Source organism: Phascolarctos cinereus, unplaced genomic scaffold (genome assembly GCF_003287225.1).
Source record: "Phascolarctos cinereus isolate Bilbo 61053 unplaced genomic scaffold, phaCin_HiC Scaffold_4;HRSCAF=312, whole genome shotgun sequence".
Classification (NCBI taxonomy): Eukaryota; Metazoa; Chordata; class Mammalia; order Diprotodontia; family Phascolarctidae; genus Phascolarctos; species Phascolarctos cinereus.
In genome coordinates this window covers 577825982-577845339 of record NW_027555847.1, presented here as the reverse complement: position 1 = coordinate 577845339, position 19358 = coordinate 577825982, and the positions used below count along the sequence as shown (strand labels likewise).

The 19358-nt window shown below is 35.3% G+C and overlaps 1 protein-coding gene across 2 annotated transcripts in view; it reads right to left on the bottom strand.

Moving 5' to 3' along the window:
* Positions 1-19358, bottom strand: part of CNBD1 (cyclic nucleotide binding domain containing 1) — a 464842-nt gene that overhangs the window by 152712 nt on the left and 292772 nt on the right. For both annotated transcript variants that reach the window (XM_078151951.1, XM_020970098.2), the window contains exon 6: positions 16026-16158. In XM_078151951.1, the coding sequence (XP_078008077.1) occupies positions 16026-16158 (133 nt within the window). The remainder of the gene's footprint in view (positions 1-16025; positions 16159-19358) is intronic.

Genomic DNA, 19358 nt, shown 5'->3' with positions numbered 1-19358 from the left:
TTTTGTTATAATTACCTATGGATAAAGGGGCAAGACTAAATCCTTCAGTAGTAGAGTGACATTGTCTATTTCTCCTAATTTTTTTTTCCTTAAATACTTGTGTTATACAATTAAGTGCATAGGAAAAATATAACAAAAAAAGCGTCTACATCATCTTTCAAGAAGTTATAAAAATAAATTTTCCCAGATAATTAAAAACCATACGGAAAAGTGAAATTAGAAAGAATGTAACAATCATCTCCTCAAGCTTCAGAATGAAAACTCCTAGGAATGTCATAGACAAAATCCAAAGCTTCTGGGTAAAAGAAAAAAAAATCCTGTAAGCACAAAGAAAATTCAAACACTGAGGAGCCACAGTCACAATCACACAAAATTTAGCACCTACCACAACAATGGAGCAGAGAGCTTGAAATGTGACATTCAAAAAGAAAAAAAAAAGCCCTTCAAAGGAAAGAGGTACACAAAGCCAGGGTGATTAGACTGAGCTTTATTAGGGGATTTACTTACAGGAGACTCCTACAGTAGCATCTTGTGACAGAAAGCAAGTAAGCAGAGAATACTATGGCAGTCTATGTAACAGTTTTGTTCTTAACTATTTATCTGTTTGATTGCAACTGCTTAAGGAAGAAATGGGTTGAAATACTCATGAAAAGTGGGGGAATATGTGGTCAAAGTAGTGGGATGTGTAAATGTTCAACCAAGACAGAGTTAGCTGCTAGCCAGACTTCATTCTTGACATGAGAATATGAGTTTCTTGCTCCTAAACGTAACCATGATCCATTTAACCAATACAGGCTTACAATCAAGAATAATTTGTACAACAAAACAGGGTATAATACTACAGGCAACAAGTGAATCTTTAACATAGTAAGTGACTTCCTAGCACTTCTGATGAAAAGATCAGAGCTTAGTAGAAATATTAAATATAATCATAGGACTCATAAGGAACATAATATAAATACAAATGTGCAATTAAATAAAACCATGTAAGAAAAGGGTGTTTACATTCAAATAAGGGAAGATAACACAAGTGTTCTCTTGGGACCTTGGTGTCATAATGGATCAAAGAGTGAATTAAATAAAACAGAGGGCCTAAGGGCTTTTGTTACATTTTGATGAACTCAGAAGGAGAAATAAAACAGTAAAGAGAAAAGAATACTCTAAAAGGGGAAAGGAAAAATGGTAGGGTAACTCATCTCACATAACCAGACATGAAGGTAAAAGAAAAGAATGAACTGAATGGACTTCACTTGAGACTCACTTTCATCCAAATGCATCCAAAAAGTTGAGAACACACCTGACACATAGAGAAAGCAGTGGTTTACAAATATATTCGAAAGGGGATGGGGGAATAAGAGGGAGGATAGATTCAGGGAGAGAGCAGTCATAAACAAAACAAACTTCAGACTCAGAAGGTAACTGTGAAAACAAAGGAAGAAATGAAACAAGGATTTATTAAAGTGTCTGCTATGTTCTAGGCACTGTGCCAAGCTCATTACAAATATTATCTTATTTGATCCTCACAATAACCCTGGAAGAAACGTGCTATTATTATAACTAAAGCTAAGTGACATGTGCAGGGGCATCTGGCTGATAAGTATCTGAGGTCAAGTTTAAACTTGGGTCTTCTTGATTTTTGGCCTAGCACCACTCCATTCACTTCACTGCCTACTTGCTTACGGGTATGTAAGGAAAGAAAGAAATGGCGAAAACCTGTGATTGGGTTCTAAGCAAGGGAAAAATGAAAATAGGCACATTAATGTTCTCTTGGGTAGAGCTGTGAGTTGGCCCAGACATTCTGTAAAGCAATTTGCAACTGTGCTTAACAAGTTATTAAACTGTGCATAACCTTTGAAACAGCAATACCACAACTAGGCCTATATACCAAAAAAATCAAAGAAAGGGAAAAAAGGAACCGTCTGTACAAAGAATTTTTATAGTAGCTCTTTTTGTCAGCCAGTCAGCAAGCATTTATTAAGTGCCTACTATGTGCCAGGCATTGTGTTAAGCAGTGGGGGTATGAAGGCCCACAAAACAAATGAACAAACAAATAGTCCCTTCTGTCAGGGAGCCCTAAGTGTAATGGGGGAGAAAACAGGAAAACGATGTACAAATGAAGTACGTATAGGATAAGTTTCAGAGGAAGTCATTAAAATTAAGGATGACAGGGAAAGGCTTCTTGCAGAAGGTGGAATTTTTAGCAGAGACTTGAAGGAAACCATGGCAGCCAGGAGGCAGAGATGAAGGAAGAAAATTCTGGGCAGCAGCATAGCCAAGGAAAATGTTAAGTTGTAAGGTGAAATGTGCTGTACAAAGAATAGGAGACAAGTGTCATTGGATTGCAGGATACATGGCATCAGGGGTGGACAAAGAGGGTGCAAGGAAACTGGACCCAAAGGAGGGAATCACAAAGGGCTTTAAGAGCCAAAAACAGCTGGGCTATATATTTGATCCTAGAAGTAAAAAGAACCCATTAGAGTTTGTTGAATAGGTGGGTGCCACGGTCAGACTGTGCTTAAGGAAAGTCAATTTAGAAGCTGAGTGGAGGATGCATTGGAGTGAGGAGAGACGAGGTAGGGGCTTGAGAGGTTGAGGTCTATTTTAACAAGTGAGGGATGAAGTTATGAGGTTTTGTACCAGGTAGCTGTCAGTGTCAGAAGAAAGAAGGAGAAATATTTGAGAGACTTTGCTAAGGAGAAATCGACAGGCCTTGGCAATAGATTGGATATGGATGGGTGTGAGAGAGAATGAGGCTGACATCTAGATTGTGGGACTGAGTACTGGTACACTGATGGTATCTTCAACAGTAATAGCAAAGTTAGGAAGAAGGAGGGTTGGGGGGGAGGGAAGAGAATGAACTCAGTATTGGACATATCAAGTTTAAGACGTCAGTAGGACAAGATATCTAATGGGCTAACCTCTAGTTTCTCATGTTCAACTGCCAACTGACATGTCACAAACATTCCCCTCTCTGTATTCAGTAAACACCTACAGTCACTTATCACCTCTAGGCACAAATATAAAATTGTCTGACTGACATTCAAAACCCATAATAGCATGACTTCCTTCACCTTTTTCAGTTTTCTTACACTTTACACTTCTTTTGTCCCCTCATCCCCGGTATACACTTAGAGCCAATGGTGCCAGCCTTCTTGCTCTTCTCAAACAAGATGCTGCATCTCCTGGTTCCCAGCATTTTCATTGACTGTCTTCCATGCCTAGAATGTTCTCTCTCTTGATATCTCTCCTTGGCTTCCCTGGATTCCTCTAAGTTCAGCTAAAATTCCAAGTTCAAGCCAAAATTCCAACATATACAAACAGCCTTTCTACATCTCTCTTAATTCCAGTGCCTTCCCTCTGTAGATTATTTCTAATTTATACCCATGTAGAGCTTGTTTGTACTTTATGCTGTTTACATGTGTTTTGTCCCATTAGACTGTGAGATCTTTAAGAGCAGGGACTGTCTTCTACCTTTTGTTTATGCTTTCATTTTTTGCATCCCTAGCACTTAGTAGAGTGTCTGGCATATAGTAAGTGCCTAAGAATTGTTATAAATAACTATATTTATATGAATATATATAAATATGTATATATATATATATATATATGAGGTGAAAAGATGTGAAAAGCCAATTTTAATATAGTCACTATATATGTATATACAATATAAAAATATATGGGTGTATACATATGTTTAGGCTTTTCACCTCTCCCTTTGTCTTCCCTTACAAAACCCAACTCTTCATCTACCCTATGACCACTAATCCCTTAGCCTCTTAATTCTTCCTCCATTACCCCTTCACTAATCACTCTCCCATTTTCCCCAGCTCATAGTTTTTTTCCCCCATCTCCCATGCTTTCCCCTTGGTGAGGCAATTCAACTTTACAATATTCTGTCTTGAATCCCCAGCCCCCTTTTAATTTCTCAATTTACTCCTATCGAGCCTCAATCTTGGATCATTCCTACTATGCATACTCACTGCCTTTGTCCTACACACATGCTGCTGAGCAAAAGTAAAGAAAAGCATGCAACCATTCTGGCTGGGTCCACTATAAATTTATGTGACACAATCTCAATTGACCCCTCAGTGCTACTAATCAATATTTTTATACTTCTTTTCTCAACTATCCCAAGCATGTGAAGACATTCCCTAGCAGAATGGGCAGATGAGAATGATTTGCTCCAAAGGCCATGAAGGTGGCTGAAGCAGGCACTGTGAAGCACTTAGAGTTTGGTCAGACATTGAAAATGTCAAGGTCATCCACTACATCCTGGATCATATCCAGTCATCTTGACTTTTGTCCTACCACTGGACCTCGATGATTGTAGAAGATAAAGTGAGGTTGATGACTTTGCACAACTCTCCCTCACTTAGATCCAATTCATGCGCAAGTCAAGACATCACCAGTGATGTCATTGGTCCTCTTTGAAGATGAAGGATGAATAATAATAACTATTCCATTCTCCACAGTAGCTCTTCCAACCTTTTCATCCCTCTTTAAGCCTTCCATAGCTCCTCATCCCCATTCACCCATCCAAGAACCTTGCTTCATATTTTACAGAAAAAAAAAATCAAGGACATTCTCTATGAGCTCCCTCTTTTCCCCTCTATCTCATCTCATACCACTCAGATGACTTCTGCCACTATATCCGTTTTTACCCCTGTCTCACAAGATGAGGTAGCCTAATTCTTTACTAAGGCTATTGCCTCTACCTCCTCAAGCGGTCACCTTCCAATCCATATCCTCTAATAGATTGTCCCTTCTGTTGTAACCAGTCTATTCTTTATTTTCAACCTCTTCCTACCTATTAACTCATTCCCTACTGCCTACAAACATACTTATGTCTCCAACATCTGAGAAAACCCTCACTTGACCCTTCCATCCCTGCTATCATCCTATATCTCTTTTGCCCTTTGTAGCCAAACACTTTAAAAATATAATTTATAATAGGTGCCTCGTCTGGTCTAATTCCTTCATATTTAAAGATAGGAAAGTGAGGATCATTCAGGGACTTGTCATTCAGTTAATTAATAGTGAAGTTTAATATATGAAAATATATGAGTACATGGAACATATATATACATATATATATATGATTCTATTTTTCTTTTCTATTTTAGCAAATCAAGGTGGACAAGTTTACCTTTGTTGTTATTATAATACTGTGTCTTATCTTCCTAATATCAACTCAAGTCCATATTTTCCTTTTTTCCTAACACAAATCTCAAAAGCTATGACCTCTACATATTCCTAATGGTGAATTGGTTATAATAACAAATCTCTCTCCAAATTTGGCTGAGGATCTTTAACTAATAAATTATTTTCTTATCAAGAGACACAGCAGAAAGAGCAGGCTTCAAGGACCCTGGGAGTCAGCCAAATTAACACATGGTATGTTGCTGGGATTTTCCCTTGCCTACTGCCCCCCCCAAAAAAAATTGGCAATAGGACACAGGCAGCCCATCAAATGAGTATCTCCTTGGAGATTATCTCAGCAAATTCAAGGAGTGAATCAAAAGCAAAATTATCTGAAGTGAGTGCTGGAAGGAGAGGAGGGAGTAGGAAATGAATATCAGGCACAGCAGAATAAAGCAATGACATTAATCAGCACTTCTGTACACAAGCTGTTCTGATGCATAGAAATTAAAGGAAGATAACTATTTCCTCATTTTAAGGCAATGTCTCTTTGGCAATAGCACTAAAAGTATTACCTTTTTGTCAATTTGGTAAGAAATTTGGAAAGAAAATCAAAATTGTGTTAATGTGGAATGGATAAAAAAAACAGAACATTATACAAATATATAGATTATTTTCTCTACATACTTATTCTCATTTATAAATTTATGTCCTATACTGATACTTGTAAAGGCTTCTGATTGTGGCATAAAGATGGTTGCTGTGTCATCAAAGTCTATTCCAAACTCCAGAAGGTCCTTCAAATTTGAAAAGAATTTCAGTACAATCTCAATGGAACATTCAAACAATCAAGTATTTGTTATCCATATAGTTTGTGCTAAGGACCAAAGCTGGTGCTGGGAACAAAAAATATATAAAATAAAACCATCCCTACACTCCAGGAATTAACATTCAGTTATCCAAGGAGCGGACAAGCTGAGTTCAGAAAAACCTATTACCAGTTGGGCCAAAAGGTGTTGAGATTTTCTTGACCACTGAAACTGTCAAAGGCTTTTCACTAAGTCAGAGTAGAGGGTGACAAGCTCTGGTAAGACTGGAACTTCTACCAACAAAATCACAGTTCACTGAAGTATCAAATTATAAATTTGTGTATCTATATGTAATTGGGCCTAATTTCACATATACTATAATATTATCAAAAATATACACACATTTCAAGAATTACAGACCTTGAAGGAACCTCAGGAACTACCCCAATCTATTCGGTTACCTTTGGACAAGATTACATTACAGTTAAAGCTCTCCAATAAATACTACCTGGACTTCTCCTAGAACCCATTAGAAAAGGTGGGACTAGAGTAAAGTCCACAAAGATCAACTAGTATTTCCTAATGTCCAACCTAATTCCCTATTCTTCAAATTAAACTCAAATCTTATATTCAGTGCAAGTTGAGGAAAATATATTTCATGTCACATTCTTGAAGTTATCTCTTTCTCTAGGCTAAATAAGCTTAGCTCATTTATATTTTCCTCCTAGAACCTATTTGCAAAATTTTAGTTTCTGTAATTGTTCTCCTCAGAATATTTCTCAACTTTCCTATTCAATGTTTTATTTTCAAAAAGGGAGCATCAAAAACACTGCTCTAGTAAGAACCTATCATGTTATATCATTCCATGGAAAGAGAATAAATTAGTATCAACTGACCTTCCATCACACCATATGAATGAATGAGCCAGATCTTGGAAACTTAGTGACTGCATAAATTGAACCACTAATGGAGAGCCTTAGGTTTTCCTAGGATGTTCATGGGACCCTCTCTGGTCTAAAAGGTTATGAAGGTAATGAATGTGGGAAACATTCTATGAGAACACTAATATATTCAATATCAGAACTCACACCAGGGTATAGTCATAAGTGCGATGAAAATGAGAATGGGGTCTGTAAAAATTATAATATTATTATAATACATAAAAATTCTATACTGACCATGGTTATAGTGGTGGGCTATTTTATCTTTATATTATAATTGAGCAAACAAGATCAGAGCAATTTTTCCTTTTTAAAGTCACATAGCTAGTAGGTACTGAAAGGATTTACAATGTTATTTTTTCTATACCATGCTAAATGAATAACTTTCACCTCAGATATCATCTAGATGAAGGTGATATCTAGGCATATTGGTTGGATTCCAGACCCAGAAATTTCCAATAACAAGAAAATATTTTCAAGGAACAAAGCAAACTATTTTTGGCCCTTAAGTAACTCCAGAGTTTATCTAGGATGAATCTCAAATTTTTGAAATTATTATTAATATCATATGACCCTACAGTCTCACTTTTTCACATCATGTTGATATGTACATGACAATATATTATTGAAGGTTTTGCCATTTTACAACAAGCTCAGATAGTATTTTTTGCAACTTAAAGTATGAGTCCAGGGGTGGAGGATGGCAATGAAGGTCATCTTTGAACCAGTATAGGTAAGTACACCTTGGATGCTAAAGATATTACTGAAAATTTTAGAATGGGACTCATGATAAAAATGTGGCTTTGGAAGGGTATACTTTACTTTTTTAGTTTTATTGATGAATTTTCTTTTTATATTACAAAAGCCAGGTGGTATAGTGGATAGAGTTCTGGGTAGTATTTGGGAGACCTGAGTTAAAATTTGTCATCAGATAATTGTTAGCTGTGTGACCCTGGGGCATTCACTTAACCTCTGTTTCTTAAATGGAGATGGTAATAATAGCATTTACCTCATAGAATTGTTGTGAGGATCAAATGAGATAATATTTGTAAAGCACTTAACATAGTGCTCAGCACATAATAAGTGCTTAGTAATACTTATTCCCTTCCCATTTCCTTTGTCCCATATTACACTGACCCTGTGAGAGCTCTATTGTATTAGACTAAAGCAATTAAGCGAAAATGGCAACACACTGACCTCGGGTACAGATAAGATAAAATACAATGTTTAGCAATATAGTATAATAAGAAGTTATATTCCTGTGAGCAAATGCAGTTACTCAAGATGAGAAACACAGCAAAAGGCATTTGGGTAACAATCAATGATAGGAAAAACAGAATTAGTACTGGGTTGAGGGTATGCTATTGGCAAATGAGACTGAAGGAATTAGATGAGGAGTTTAGAAAGAGATCAAAAGCTTGACACTTAGGCAAGATACTACAGAGATGCTGGATTTCAGTGATCTGGATATATGTTGGAGCACTCTTTGCCAAATCAGAACAATAAAGAAATCAATGACTTAGCTTTAATGATAAATTCATGCTTTAAAAAGGAGGGGAAATGATAAGAGTAATTGTATTCTGGACTTGATTCTAACCAAAAATGAAAAACTTGTGTCTGAAATAAAAAATTAAAAGAACTTTAGAAGCAAGTTACAGCTCCACCATAGTGTTTCTGACAGAGGAAACAAAGAGGAAATTGGATTTTGATATGCATTCTAAATTTGAGGAGACCTATAAACATACATGCATATGTACACACTCAAAAAAAAATTTCTAACAGTCATCTCTTGCCCTTCATCTAATATAAATTCTTGAAGCTTTCAGAGATAATTCATGGGTAGGTACATGTTGGACTAAATAGCCTAAGTTCCCTTCTAGCCCTGATATTCTGTGATCTAAGAAATATTAATGTCCTATGGGAAGATTTAATAGCTAGCAGGTATGTAAAGCCTGAAGTTTGCAAAGAGTTTTACATAAAGAGCCCTGAGAGGTAAGTGCTATTATTTTTCACATTTTACAGGAGAGGAAACTGAGGCAGAGAGTGGTCACCTAGGGTCATACAATTAGTAAATGTCAGAGATGAAATTTAACCTCATGCCTTCTGGTTTCAAATTCAACACTCTATACATAGCAACACTAAGTATTTTATAGATTCTCTGTGGAGGATTTATGGAAGGCAATGGACACGAATTTTATAGGCTAAGAAGCCATGGATGGGTGATTAATGTGTACTGATAGATGAAGTACCCATACCAATGAAAACACAGATTGATCAAAGTATTAAAAGAGTTAAAATTTCTTCAAATTAAAAGGTACACGACCAAAGATAGCGGAACTCCAGTCCATGAGGTTGGTTGTTTGAAAATCTAAATCTGTGTGTATCTCCTTACTAACTTACAATTTCTTGACACTAATACCCCTTAGTCCTTACACATCCCTCACTCAGGGATAGGTTTCCTCATTACTTATGGAAAATAGAAGAATAAGAAAAATCTATGTTGTCATAAAAGTAAAATTTCTGCTTGAATAAAACCACATGAAGCAAAAAGACAATACTGAGATAGCCCAACCATACCAGCTTCTAGCCCAGTGAAAGATATGGAGCTAAGCTCCTAGGATACAAAGAAATAAGCAGAATAGCTCCTGCCTTCAAGGAGCTTACATTACAATGTTAGAAACAACATATAGAGAACCCTCAACTCAATTGTTTCTGTTTTTCCTGTCACTGATTGTTACCTAAATGCCTTCTACTGTGTTTCTCATCCTGGAAAACTGAATTTGCTCCCAAGAATATAACTTCTTAATATACTATATTTCTACATGTTCCATTTTATCTTATCTATATCTAAGTATATATAGGATGCATATGTAATGAATTCAAGGTTTTAAGAATGGATTCTAAGAGGCATAAGGGAATGCATTCTAGATGTGGGACAAAGCCATTGTAAAGGCACTTAGATAGTAGATGGAGCATCTTAACTTGAATACAGGATATAAAAAGGTGAGTAATTTAAAAAATAAAAAGACTAGAAAGACAGGAAGGGGGCAAGTTGTGAAGAATTTTAAATGTCAAACCAAAAAGTTTATATGTAATCTTAGAGGCAATAAAGAGTCACTGGAGTTTGTAGAGGAAGGAGGTACATAATCACCTTTTTTTTTTTTTTAGAAAAAATCACTTTGGCACCTTAAAGATGAATTAGAGGAGTCTGAAGCAGGAAAACCAAATTGGAGGCTGTTAAAGTATTTCAGATAAGAGGTGATGAGGGCCTGAACTAAAGTGCTGGTTCTGTGAATGGAGAAGGGGATAGATTCAAGATTTTTCAAGAGATAGATCAAGATATGGCCCACTAATTTCATAATTATTCTGAATGTACTTACATATATACATTTTGTTTCCTAGATATAATTCAAGTCTCTTGAGAGTTGGGACTATATCATTTTTGTCTGCCATATATATTAGACATGTAAGAAATGCTTGTTGATCTTTTTATTGATTTACTAATTGGTTGCATTTTACCAGTATCAAGTGATGTACTCATCCAGTAACTAGGCACCATAATAAAATGGCGATGTGCTTATTTCTGTCTTTTCATACTCTCCTGTTGTATACTGGAATTTGGATAAAGAACCTTAGGATGTCTATTTCCTCAACTTTATAGGTACAGTATGTTCTTTTAGTTTAACAGAATTACCCTATATTTCCCTTCAGTTTCCAAAGTTCAACCAAGTATGAACATTTATTTCTAAAATTGAGGGTCCTTTAAAATTTTAATCCAGGACTTCCATTAACACATTAGCAGCCATTAAAATAATAACATTGATCAGCTTCTCAAATCATCTGTCACCTAGCAGAGAAAAGTCTTAACACTCTTGGACAAAGAACAAGAATGGAGAACAGAGATCATGATGGGTCTAGAGCATAGGTTAATAATCAGGGAGAGCACACCTACATCGGTAGATGACATGCTTGGGAGGTATCAGCAATCTAAGGGCACATTATGATATAATTTAAAGGTGCCAAATGAGAATGGAGAAATTTCCACATAAACTTCGCCTCACATATAATTTCACCTCAGACCAGCCCTATGATCTCTATTCCATTATTTACATTAAAAAATCCTATTGAACTTCTCTCCAAAAATTCCTATAGTACTTCTCCAGCACAATGACTTTCATCCAAATAATGAGAAATATTCTCTGGAAGTAGGATTTTATCCAATTGTACATCTGTTTAATAAAAATATAATCTTAATTGTTTTTCTGAAATGAAGGTCCCTCTTTCTAATACCAATATTCTTCTAGTGACATTGTGAGGATGCCATTTATGGAATGCCAATGGCAAATCGAATGAAAATGGCAAATAAACATGATGAGCATATTATCCAGGAAGAATTATGTATAAGAATTGGTATAAAATACATCATCAGTGATATGCATGATTAGAAAATGAAATGGATCAGTCACATCACAAGATCAAGGGCTAACCAAAAGACAAAGGAATGCTAATACCTTTGAAATGTTGAGAAACTTAGAGAAAAGCATTTGTCACATTAAATCAATGCTACTATGGGAGATTCACATGTAAATGTAAATGACATGTAAATGAGTTACAAGAGAAATTATACAAGTAAAGTAACTTTTGAATGAATTTTCCATAATCATAAGAGTACCACAAAATTATACAATTTGTCATTATTTTCTGAGATGTTTACCAAAACAAAACAAAAACAAACTCACCTTTGAGTTTGCCATGAGTTTATGAGACAGGGTTACAAAAAGATTTTCCAAAAGTCTTTGTAATGAGATTCTAAGATAAAGATCTCATTTCTAAGATAAATAATTTATGAGAATTAGATATAGGTAAGCAGTTTTCTCATACAGAAATTCACACTATTAATAGCCATAAGAAAAAGTTTTCTAAATATCTTGTAATTAGAAAAATACAAATTAAAGCAACTGAAGGTCTACTACACATTCTCTAGATTAGCAAAACTGACAAAAAAAGGAAAATGTCAAGTGTGGGAAAGACTATGGGGAAATGGGCACATGAATGTACTATTATAGGAGTTTGGGACTAGTCCAACCAGTACAGAAAAGCAATTTAAAATTATACCACAAAGTTAATAAATAGCTTACCCTTTGACCCAGTGATACCACGTTAGGTATATCTATACTCCAAAGCAATTAAAGAGGAAAAGCATCCATATGCACAAAAATATTTATAGCAGCTCTTTTATGGTGACAGTTAATAAGAAAGTAAATGATATCCATAAATTGGGGAAAGGCTAAACAAATTATGGTACATGAATTTAATAGAATACTGTTGTTCCATAAGAAATGCTGAAGGGGATGGATTCAGAGAAAAGTGAGATTATACATACAAATTGATGAAGAGTGAATAGAGCAGAATGTGGACAGTAACAACACTGCAAAGACGAACAACCTTGAAAGACTTAGATCTCTAATGAACACAAAGATTAATCATGATTGCGGAAGACTAAATATATACATGTATGTGCGGATGTGTATATATATATATATATGTATATATATATATATATATATATACACATATATATGCATGTAAACATATATGAAATACAGAAATTTGTTTTGCTTTACTATGCATATTTATTAAAAAGGCCTTTTATTTATTTCTTTTTTCTTAGAATTGTGAAAGTGAGAAAAATAAATTGGATTTTAGTCAAAACAATTTTAGTGGTTTTCTAAAGGTAGCTAATAGTGTATTCTTTGAGTGCTTACATTTCAGATTGATAAATATTTAATAATCACTATTAATGATCAATTGTCTTTTAAAAAAAATTCCTCCCACACGTTCTTAATTTTCTCTCTAGACTAATACAATTTTACAAGATCTTAATTTATGCCAAGTAGTATGGAACATCACAAGATCATCAGTATCATTGATTGATATGCTTGGCAGACCACAGACATCATTCTTTTTAAATCCATAAAGTGTTTTCATAGTTTCAAAACTTTTTCATGTACATCTTACAACCCTTCTGTGAGGTAGATCAAGAATTATTAACCTCACTTTATAGGTAAGGAAACTAGACTCAAAGGGCAAGTGAACTACCCTAATCACAGAGTTAATAAGTAGATCTGACTGATTAATGACTTGTATTGTCAGTTTTATGGGCTATTTATTCTATTTATTTTGTGGACGTGTAAGGTTTTTTTTTTCTGAATTTGTGAATTGTGTGCCTACTTAGAGATTAGTCAGGAATCATTGGGTGGTGTCAGATCATTAAAAATTCAAATTATCTGAGTGAGGAGAAAGGGGTAGGATTTAGCCAGAGGGCAAAAAAACGCAAAGAAACAAAACAAGCAAATGAATGGGGCAGGGTCCTGTGAATCATGTGAAAGATATACACAAGTCTGAAATATCTCAAGTTTCCCAGATTCAGGTCCTATGTTCTCACATTGACTTTTAGATAAAATTTTATTTGACAGATCTGGAAATGGAAGCCATCGTAACAATCTGACACTTCATCCACTAAATAGGCAGTACTTAGGAAAGCAAAACATACTACCAACATTTTCTCATTTGCAGAGTGAGATTCTATTCATTATTAATGGTCACTCTGCCTTCAGAACAGTTCATTTGCCCCAATTTCACAACGTAATTCCATTACATTTTTTTCACATAATATCATAAACAGTAAATAGAAATATACTACATCAGGTCAAACATGTCGTGAATACCCAATTAGGTATCAGTTATCAATTGAGTAGAATTTTATCTTCTGAACTGAAATAACAGTGGTTTATTTATATAATCATGTATTTATGAGAGCTAATATAAGTCTTTCCAAATTATTATCTCTGTCAGATCAGCCCAGTAATTACATAAATCAAATGGAGAGGAATAAAGAGATTACTGAGAGATTGCTTCAGATAACATATGGAATTTAGTTGACATTCTTTCCACAGCCTGTACTATTTAATGATACTAAATCTGGCTGCATACAGCTCCAAAATCTGATAAATGTATTTTGTATCTCTCCCACTCACGGTATTAAATGGGAAAATAAACAATTATTTTTATCAAATCTGTTTCTCACTTCCAATTTAATTCAACAAACATTTATTGGTCACTCACTGTGTATATGGCACTGTAGGCTAAGAAATAGGAATTCATAAAAGATTATAATCTCTATCTTCAAGGTGTTTACATTCTACTGGAGGCATAATACATATAGACATTTAAGAAAATACAAAGGACCATGAGGATGAAAATAGAAATGGAAATCATTTAATCTCTTTTTATCTCAATTAACCAATTTGTAAAATAGAGGTTTGGAAGTTTTATAGAGAACACTGTAAAATTGTCTCTTTCTAAAACAACTAAGGTTACTTCTTGGCACTTGGAGTGCTGTGGTCATCCTATCCACCCATCCAGTCTCAGTCTCCTATTCCGGAGGTTGAGGGAAATTTCCCTACATAATTTGTATAACTATACCCGGTTAGCCCCAGAGGGACTTGGGCATTAGAAATGAGTGGCAATGTGTCCCATGAGACCAAGGAAAAGTCCTTTGACTGGGCCAAGGAAAGCTGTAGATCAAAATTTGCTTTGAGCTACAAGAAAAGTGACATACTATACAGGACACTGGACAGGAAAGTGAATAAATACTTATGATATCTGATGAAAGCAGAAGAGAACTGCAGATAGATTCATGTGAAGGAAAGATAAGGCACACAGAACAGATGATCAGTGCCATCTTCCAAAGAGCCTCAGAAGGAAACATGTTCTAAGGAACCACACTAGAGAACTGTAGCCAGGAACTCTGCCTATTAAAGGGCTAGCCATATCAAAGTCAATCTCTGGGGAAGGGTTGTACACTGATGGGTATTTCTATGGTTTCTAACATAAAATTATATTTGTTTTTCCTGACCTATAAGTAAACCTATCCCTGCTTTCTTTTCCTTTTTTTTTTTTCTTTTGAGTTTGTGAAGAGTATGCATCCAAAGAGAACTGATCACAAAACACTGGATGGTGTTAGTGAAATTCACAGATTCTCTGAGAATATAAATATATAAATAGATACATAGATAGATGAATAAATAGATGGATAAATGAGTTAATTTAAAAATAAATAAATGAATTTTTTCTTTCTTTTTATTTTTGTTTTATTTTGTCAAGAGTGTGCATTCAAGAAGACCTGACCACAAAATGCTGGGTGGTGTTAAGATAGTGAAATTCTCAGATTATCTGAGTAGGGACAAAGCCAGAAAAATGAAACATTGCCCCACCTCCCCACCCCAACATGTTCCAGGTCCCTTTGTGTCTTATGAGAGACATTGACAAAATAATTACATTCATACAACCTACCTTCACAGGATTCTCATGAGAATTTGCAAAACTGTAAAAAATATGTAAACTTAAATTGCTTCAAAAAGACATGAATTATCATCATATCATTATCATCCAGATTTCTTCTGAACAGAACTCTTTTTCCTAGCCAAAAAGTTTTGCTAGTTTTTCTATGAATTCAGCACTATATCTGCCATCTTTATATATTTACATAGGCCCACCTCATATCCAGAATTCATTTCTTCCTTACCTTCTTAGAATCCTGCCTGCTTCAATTCTCAGTTCAAGTGCCACTTACCCCTCAGATATCATCCCTCATCCTCCTAACACCCAATCCCAAGTATTATAGCTCTCTATACTGGCTTTCCTATGTATTTATTCATTTATATACATGTGACGTCATCTTTAAACAAAGAATATAAAAGCCTTGAGGACAGGGGCTATTGTCTTTTATCCTTATATCCCTAGTATCTATTACAGTGCCACATAGCAGGTGCTTAGTGTATATTTTTAACTGGCAGTAATTAATGTAGTATATTAATTAATTAATGTGGTAAAATGACCAATAACAACTTCTGCAACAATTAAAACTTGTATGTAAATTGTTAATTTATTCAACAAATATTTATCGACTCTCTACCACATTGAATGCCCTGGACTAATGGACACTTGTTCAATCAAATAATCAATTTTGAAAATTCTTCAGAAATGTATCTCATCTGTTACTTTTTTTTAAGTCTATGTCTTGCACTAATAATACTTTGGAATGGAAATGAACAAATTAAAAGATGGAACTTACCATGTCCTGGAGGGTATCGCCTCCATTTAATGTGGACAGTTAACTCATCTACAGAAAGCTTAGGCCAATTTCGATAATAGGGGCACTTATGGATTAGCTGCTCCCTTGTAAGTTTTTCCATTTTAACTTGTTCCTGAAAGAAAGTGAAAGTTCAGAATTGTTCATCATCAGGTAAAAAAAGAAGATAGTAAGAAGAAAATAGGCAAAAAAGAAAGTAGCACAAACATGGAAGTTGGCAAAGAAAAAAAACAAAACAAAACACTCTTTCCTGGTTAGAATTCAGTAGAATTAAGCACATGCTGAAGGAATGACATTCACTGTAAAATCATCACTTTTATGACCATAGAGAAGTGAACATGTTTGTATCTTTTAAGAATTATAAACATAGGCATGCTTATTAAATTCTATTTCCCTCTTTTCTCACTTTTCATAGACTTACAAATCCTTTATATAACATTCCTTTTTTTTGAAGCATTTGAAGAAAATTTCATTGTTTGTTTTTAATAAATTCATCACCCTATCAGATCAAACTCAAAAGGTAGTCTTCTCAAGCTCAAAACTGAAATAGCAATACTTTGAAATAAAAAACTGCTACTGTGAAAATCAAAACAATTTTCCCAAGAAGCAGATTTCAGCTTCAAGATTAATAATTCCAGTGTCCAATTCACACCATGCTTCTGTTCCTCTTGACACAAAAAATTAGTCAATTCTTCAGGTAAATATCCCTGCCTTTTAACTTAACTCCCTAGTCCCACTCATTCATTAAGCACTAAAGGAATGCCAACTGCAGGAAGCCCTGTGTTATAGGGTATGAATGTTAGGAAAAAAGAAATGATCTCTCCTTCCTGATCTTGAAGAACTTACTTTGACCACAGACCAAGGGTGGGGAAACTGGGGTCTCGAGGCCACATGTGGCCCTCTAGGTCTTCAAGTATGGCCCTTTGACTGAATCCAAACTTCACAGAACAAATCCCCTCAATAAAAGGATTTGTTCTGTAAAACTTGGACTCAGTCAAAAGGCCACACCCAAGGACCTAGAAGGCCACATGTGGCCCTGAGGCTGCAGGTTCGCCACCCCTGCCATAGACCTTTGGAATCTAGTTGGGGAGACCATATATCCAAACATTAACAACCAGACAACAATGCTGCCTTCCTCAAATATATTCTGGAAGTGGATGAGATGGGGTTAGGAGGTTATGGTATGATAAATATAATGCTTGGCACATGGTAAGTACTTAATAAATGCTTATGGATTGGTTAACAAGAAAAGGGAAAGAAATTAAATTGAATTAAGTTAGAAAATAAGTCCACTATAACTCTTTATAATATAAATTTATTTTTAGTTTTCAACATTCACTTTCACAGGTTTTTGAGTTCCAAATTTTCACCCCATCTCCCCCTTCCCCCCACCTCAAGATGTCATACATTCTGAATATTCCTTCCCCTAGTCTGTCCTCTCTTTTATCTCTCTCCCCTTCTCTTATTCCCTTCCCCTTCTATTTTCCTGTAGGGTAGGATAGACTTCTGTACCCCATTTCCTATATTTCTTATTTCCCAGTAGCATGTAAAAACATTTTTTTAAACATATGTTTTTAAAACTTTGAGTTCCAAATTTTCTCTCCTCCCTCCTCCCTCAACCCCCCCATTGAAAAGGCAAGCAACTCAATATAGGTTGTACATGTGCAGTTATGCAAAACACGTCCATAGTAGACATGTTGTGAAAAACTAACTCTATTTCCCTTAATCCTATCCTGCCCTCCCATTTATTCTATTCTTTCTTTTGACCCTGTCTCCTCAGAAGTATTTACTTCTGATTACCCCTTTCCCAATCTGCCCTCCTCTCTATCATCCCCCTGCTCTCTTGTCCCCTTCACCCCCTATTTTCCTGTAGGGTAAGACAGATTTCCATACCCAATTGAATGTGTATGCTATTCCCTCCTTAAACCAAATCCTATGAGAATAAGATTCATTCATTCCCTCTCACCTTACCCTATTTCCCCTTCCACTGTAAGAGACTTTTCTTTTCTGTTTTTTTTCTGCAAGATAATTTACCCCATTCTACTTCTCCCTTTCTTCTTCCAAGTATAATCCTCTCTCATCCCTTAATTTTATTCTCCAGATATGACCCCTTAATCTTCAACTCACCCTGTCCTCTATCTATCTATATATCTACATATACATACATATAATTTTTTCCTCAACTACTACTGACAAAGGTCTCATGAGTTACAAATATCACCTTTCCATGCAGGAATGTAAACAGTTCAATCTTAATAAGTCTCTTATGATTTCTCTTTCCTGTTTACCTCTTCATGTTCACTGAGTCCTGTATTTGAAAGTCAAATTTTCTATTCAGCTCTGGTCTTTTCATAAGAATGCTTGAAAGTCCTCTATTTCACTGAATGACCATTTTTTCCCCTGAAGGATTATACTCAGTTTTGCTGGGTAGGTGATTCTTGGTTGTAATCCTATCTCCTTTGCCCTCCAGAATATTATATTCCATGCCCTGCAGTCCTTTAATGTAGAAGCTGCTAAATCTTGTGTTATCCTGATTGTGTTTCCACAGTACTTGAACTGTTTCCTTCTGGCAGCTTGTAATATTTTCTCCTTGACCTGGGAACTCTGGAATTTGGCTACAATATTCCTAGGAGTTTTCCTTTGGGGATCTCTTTCAGGAGGAGATCTGTGGATTCTTTCAATTTCTATTTTGCCCTCTGGTTCTAAAATATCAGGGCAGTTTTCCTTGATAATTTCTTGAAAGATGATGTCTAGGCTCTTTTTTGTGATCATGGCTTTCAGATAGTCCAATAATTTTTAAATTGTCTCTCCCGGATCTATTTTCTAGGTCAGTTGTTTTTCCAATGAGATATTTCACATTGTTTTCTAATTTTTCATTCTTTTGGATTTGTTCTACTGTGTCGTGATTTCTCATAAAGTCACTATCTTCCAATTGCTCTATTCTAATTTTTAAGGAAGTATTTTCTTCAGTAAGCTTTTGGACTTCCTTTTCCATTTGGCCAATTTTTCTTTTTAGGGCATTTTTCTCCTCATTGGCTTTTTGCACCTCTTTTGCCATTTGGGTTAGGCTATCTTTTAAGGTGTTATTTTCTTCAGTATTTTTTTGGGTCTCCTTTAGCAAGCTGTTGACTTGTTTTTCATGATTTTCTTGCATCACTCTCAGTTTTTCCTCTACTTCCCTTACTTGCTTCTCAAGATCCCTTTTGAGCTCTTCCAAGGCCTAGGACTGATTCATATTTTTCTTGGAGGCTTTGGATGTAGGAGCTTTGACTCTCTGTTGTCTTCTTCTCATTGTATATTTTGATCTTTTTTTTC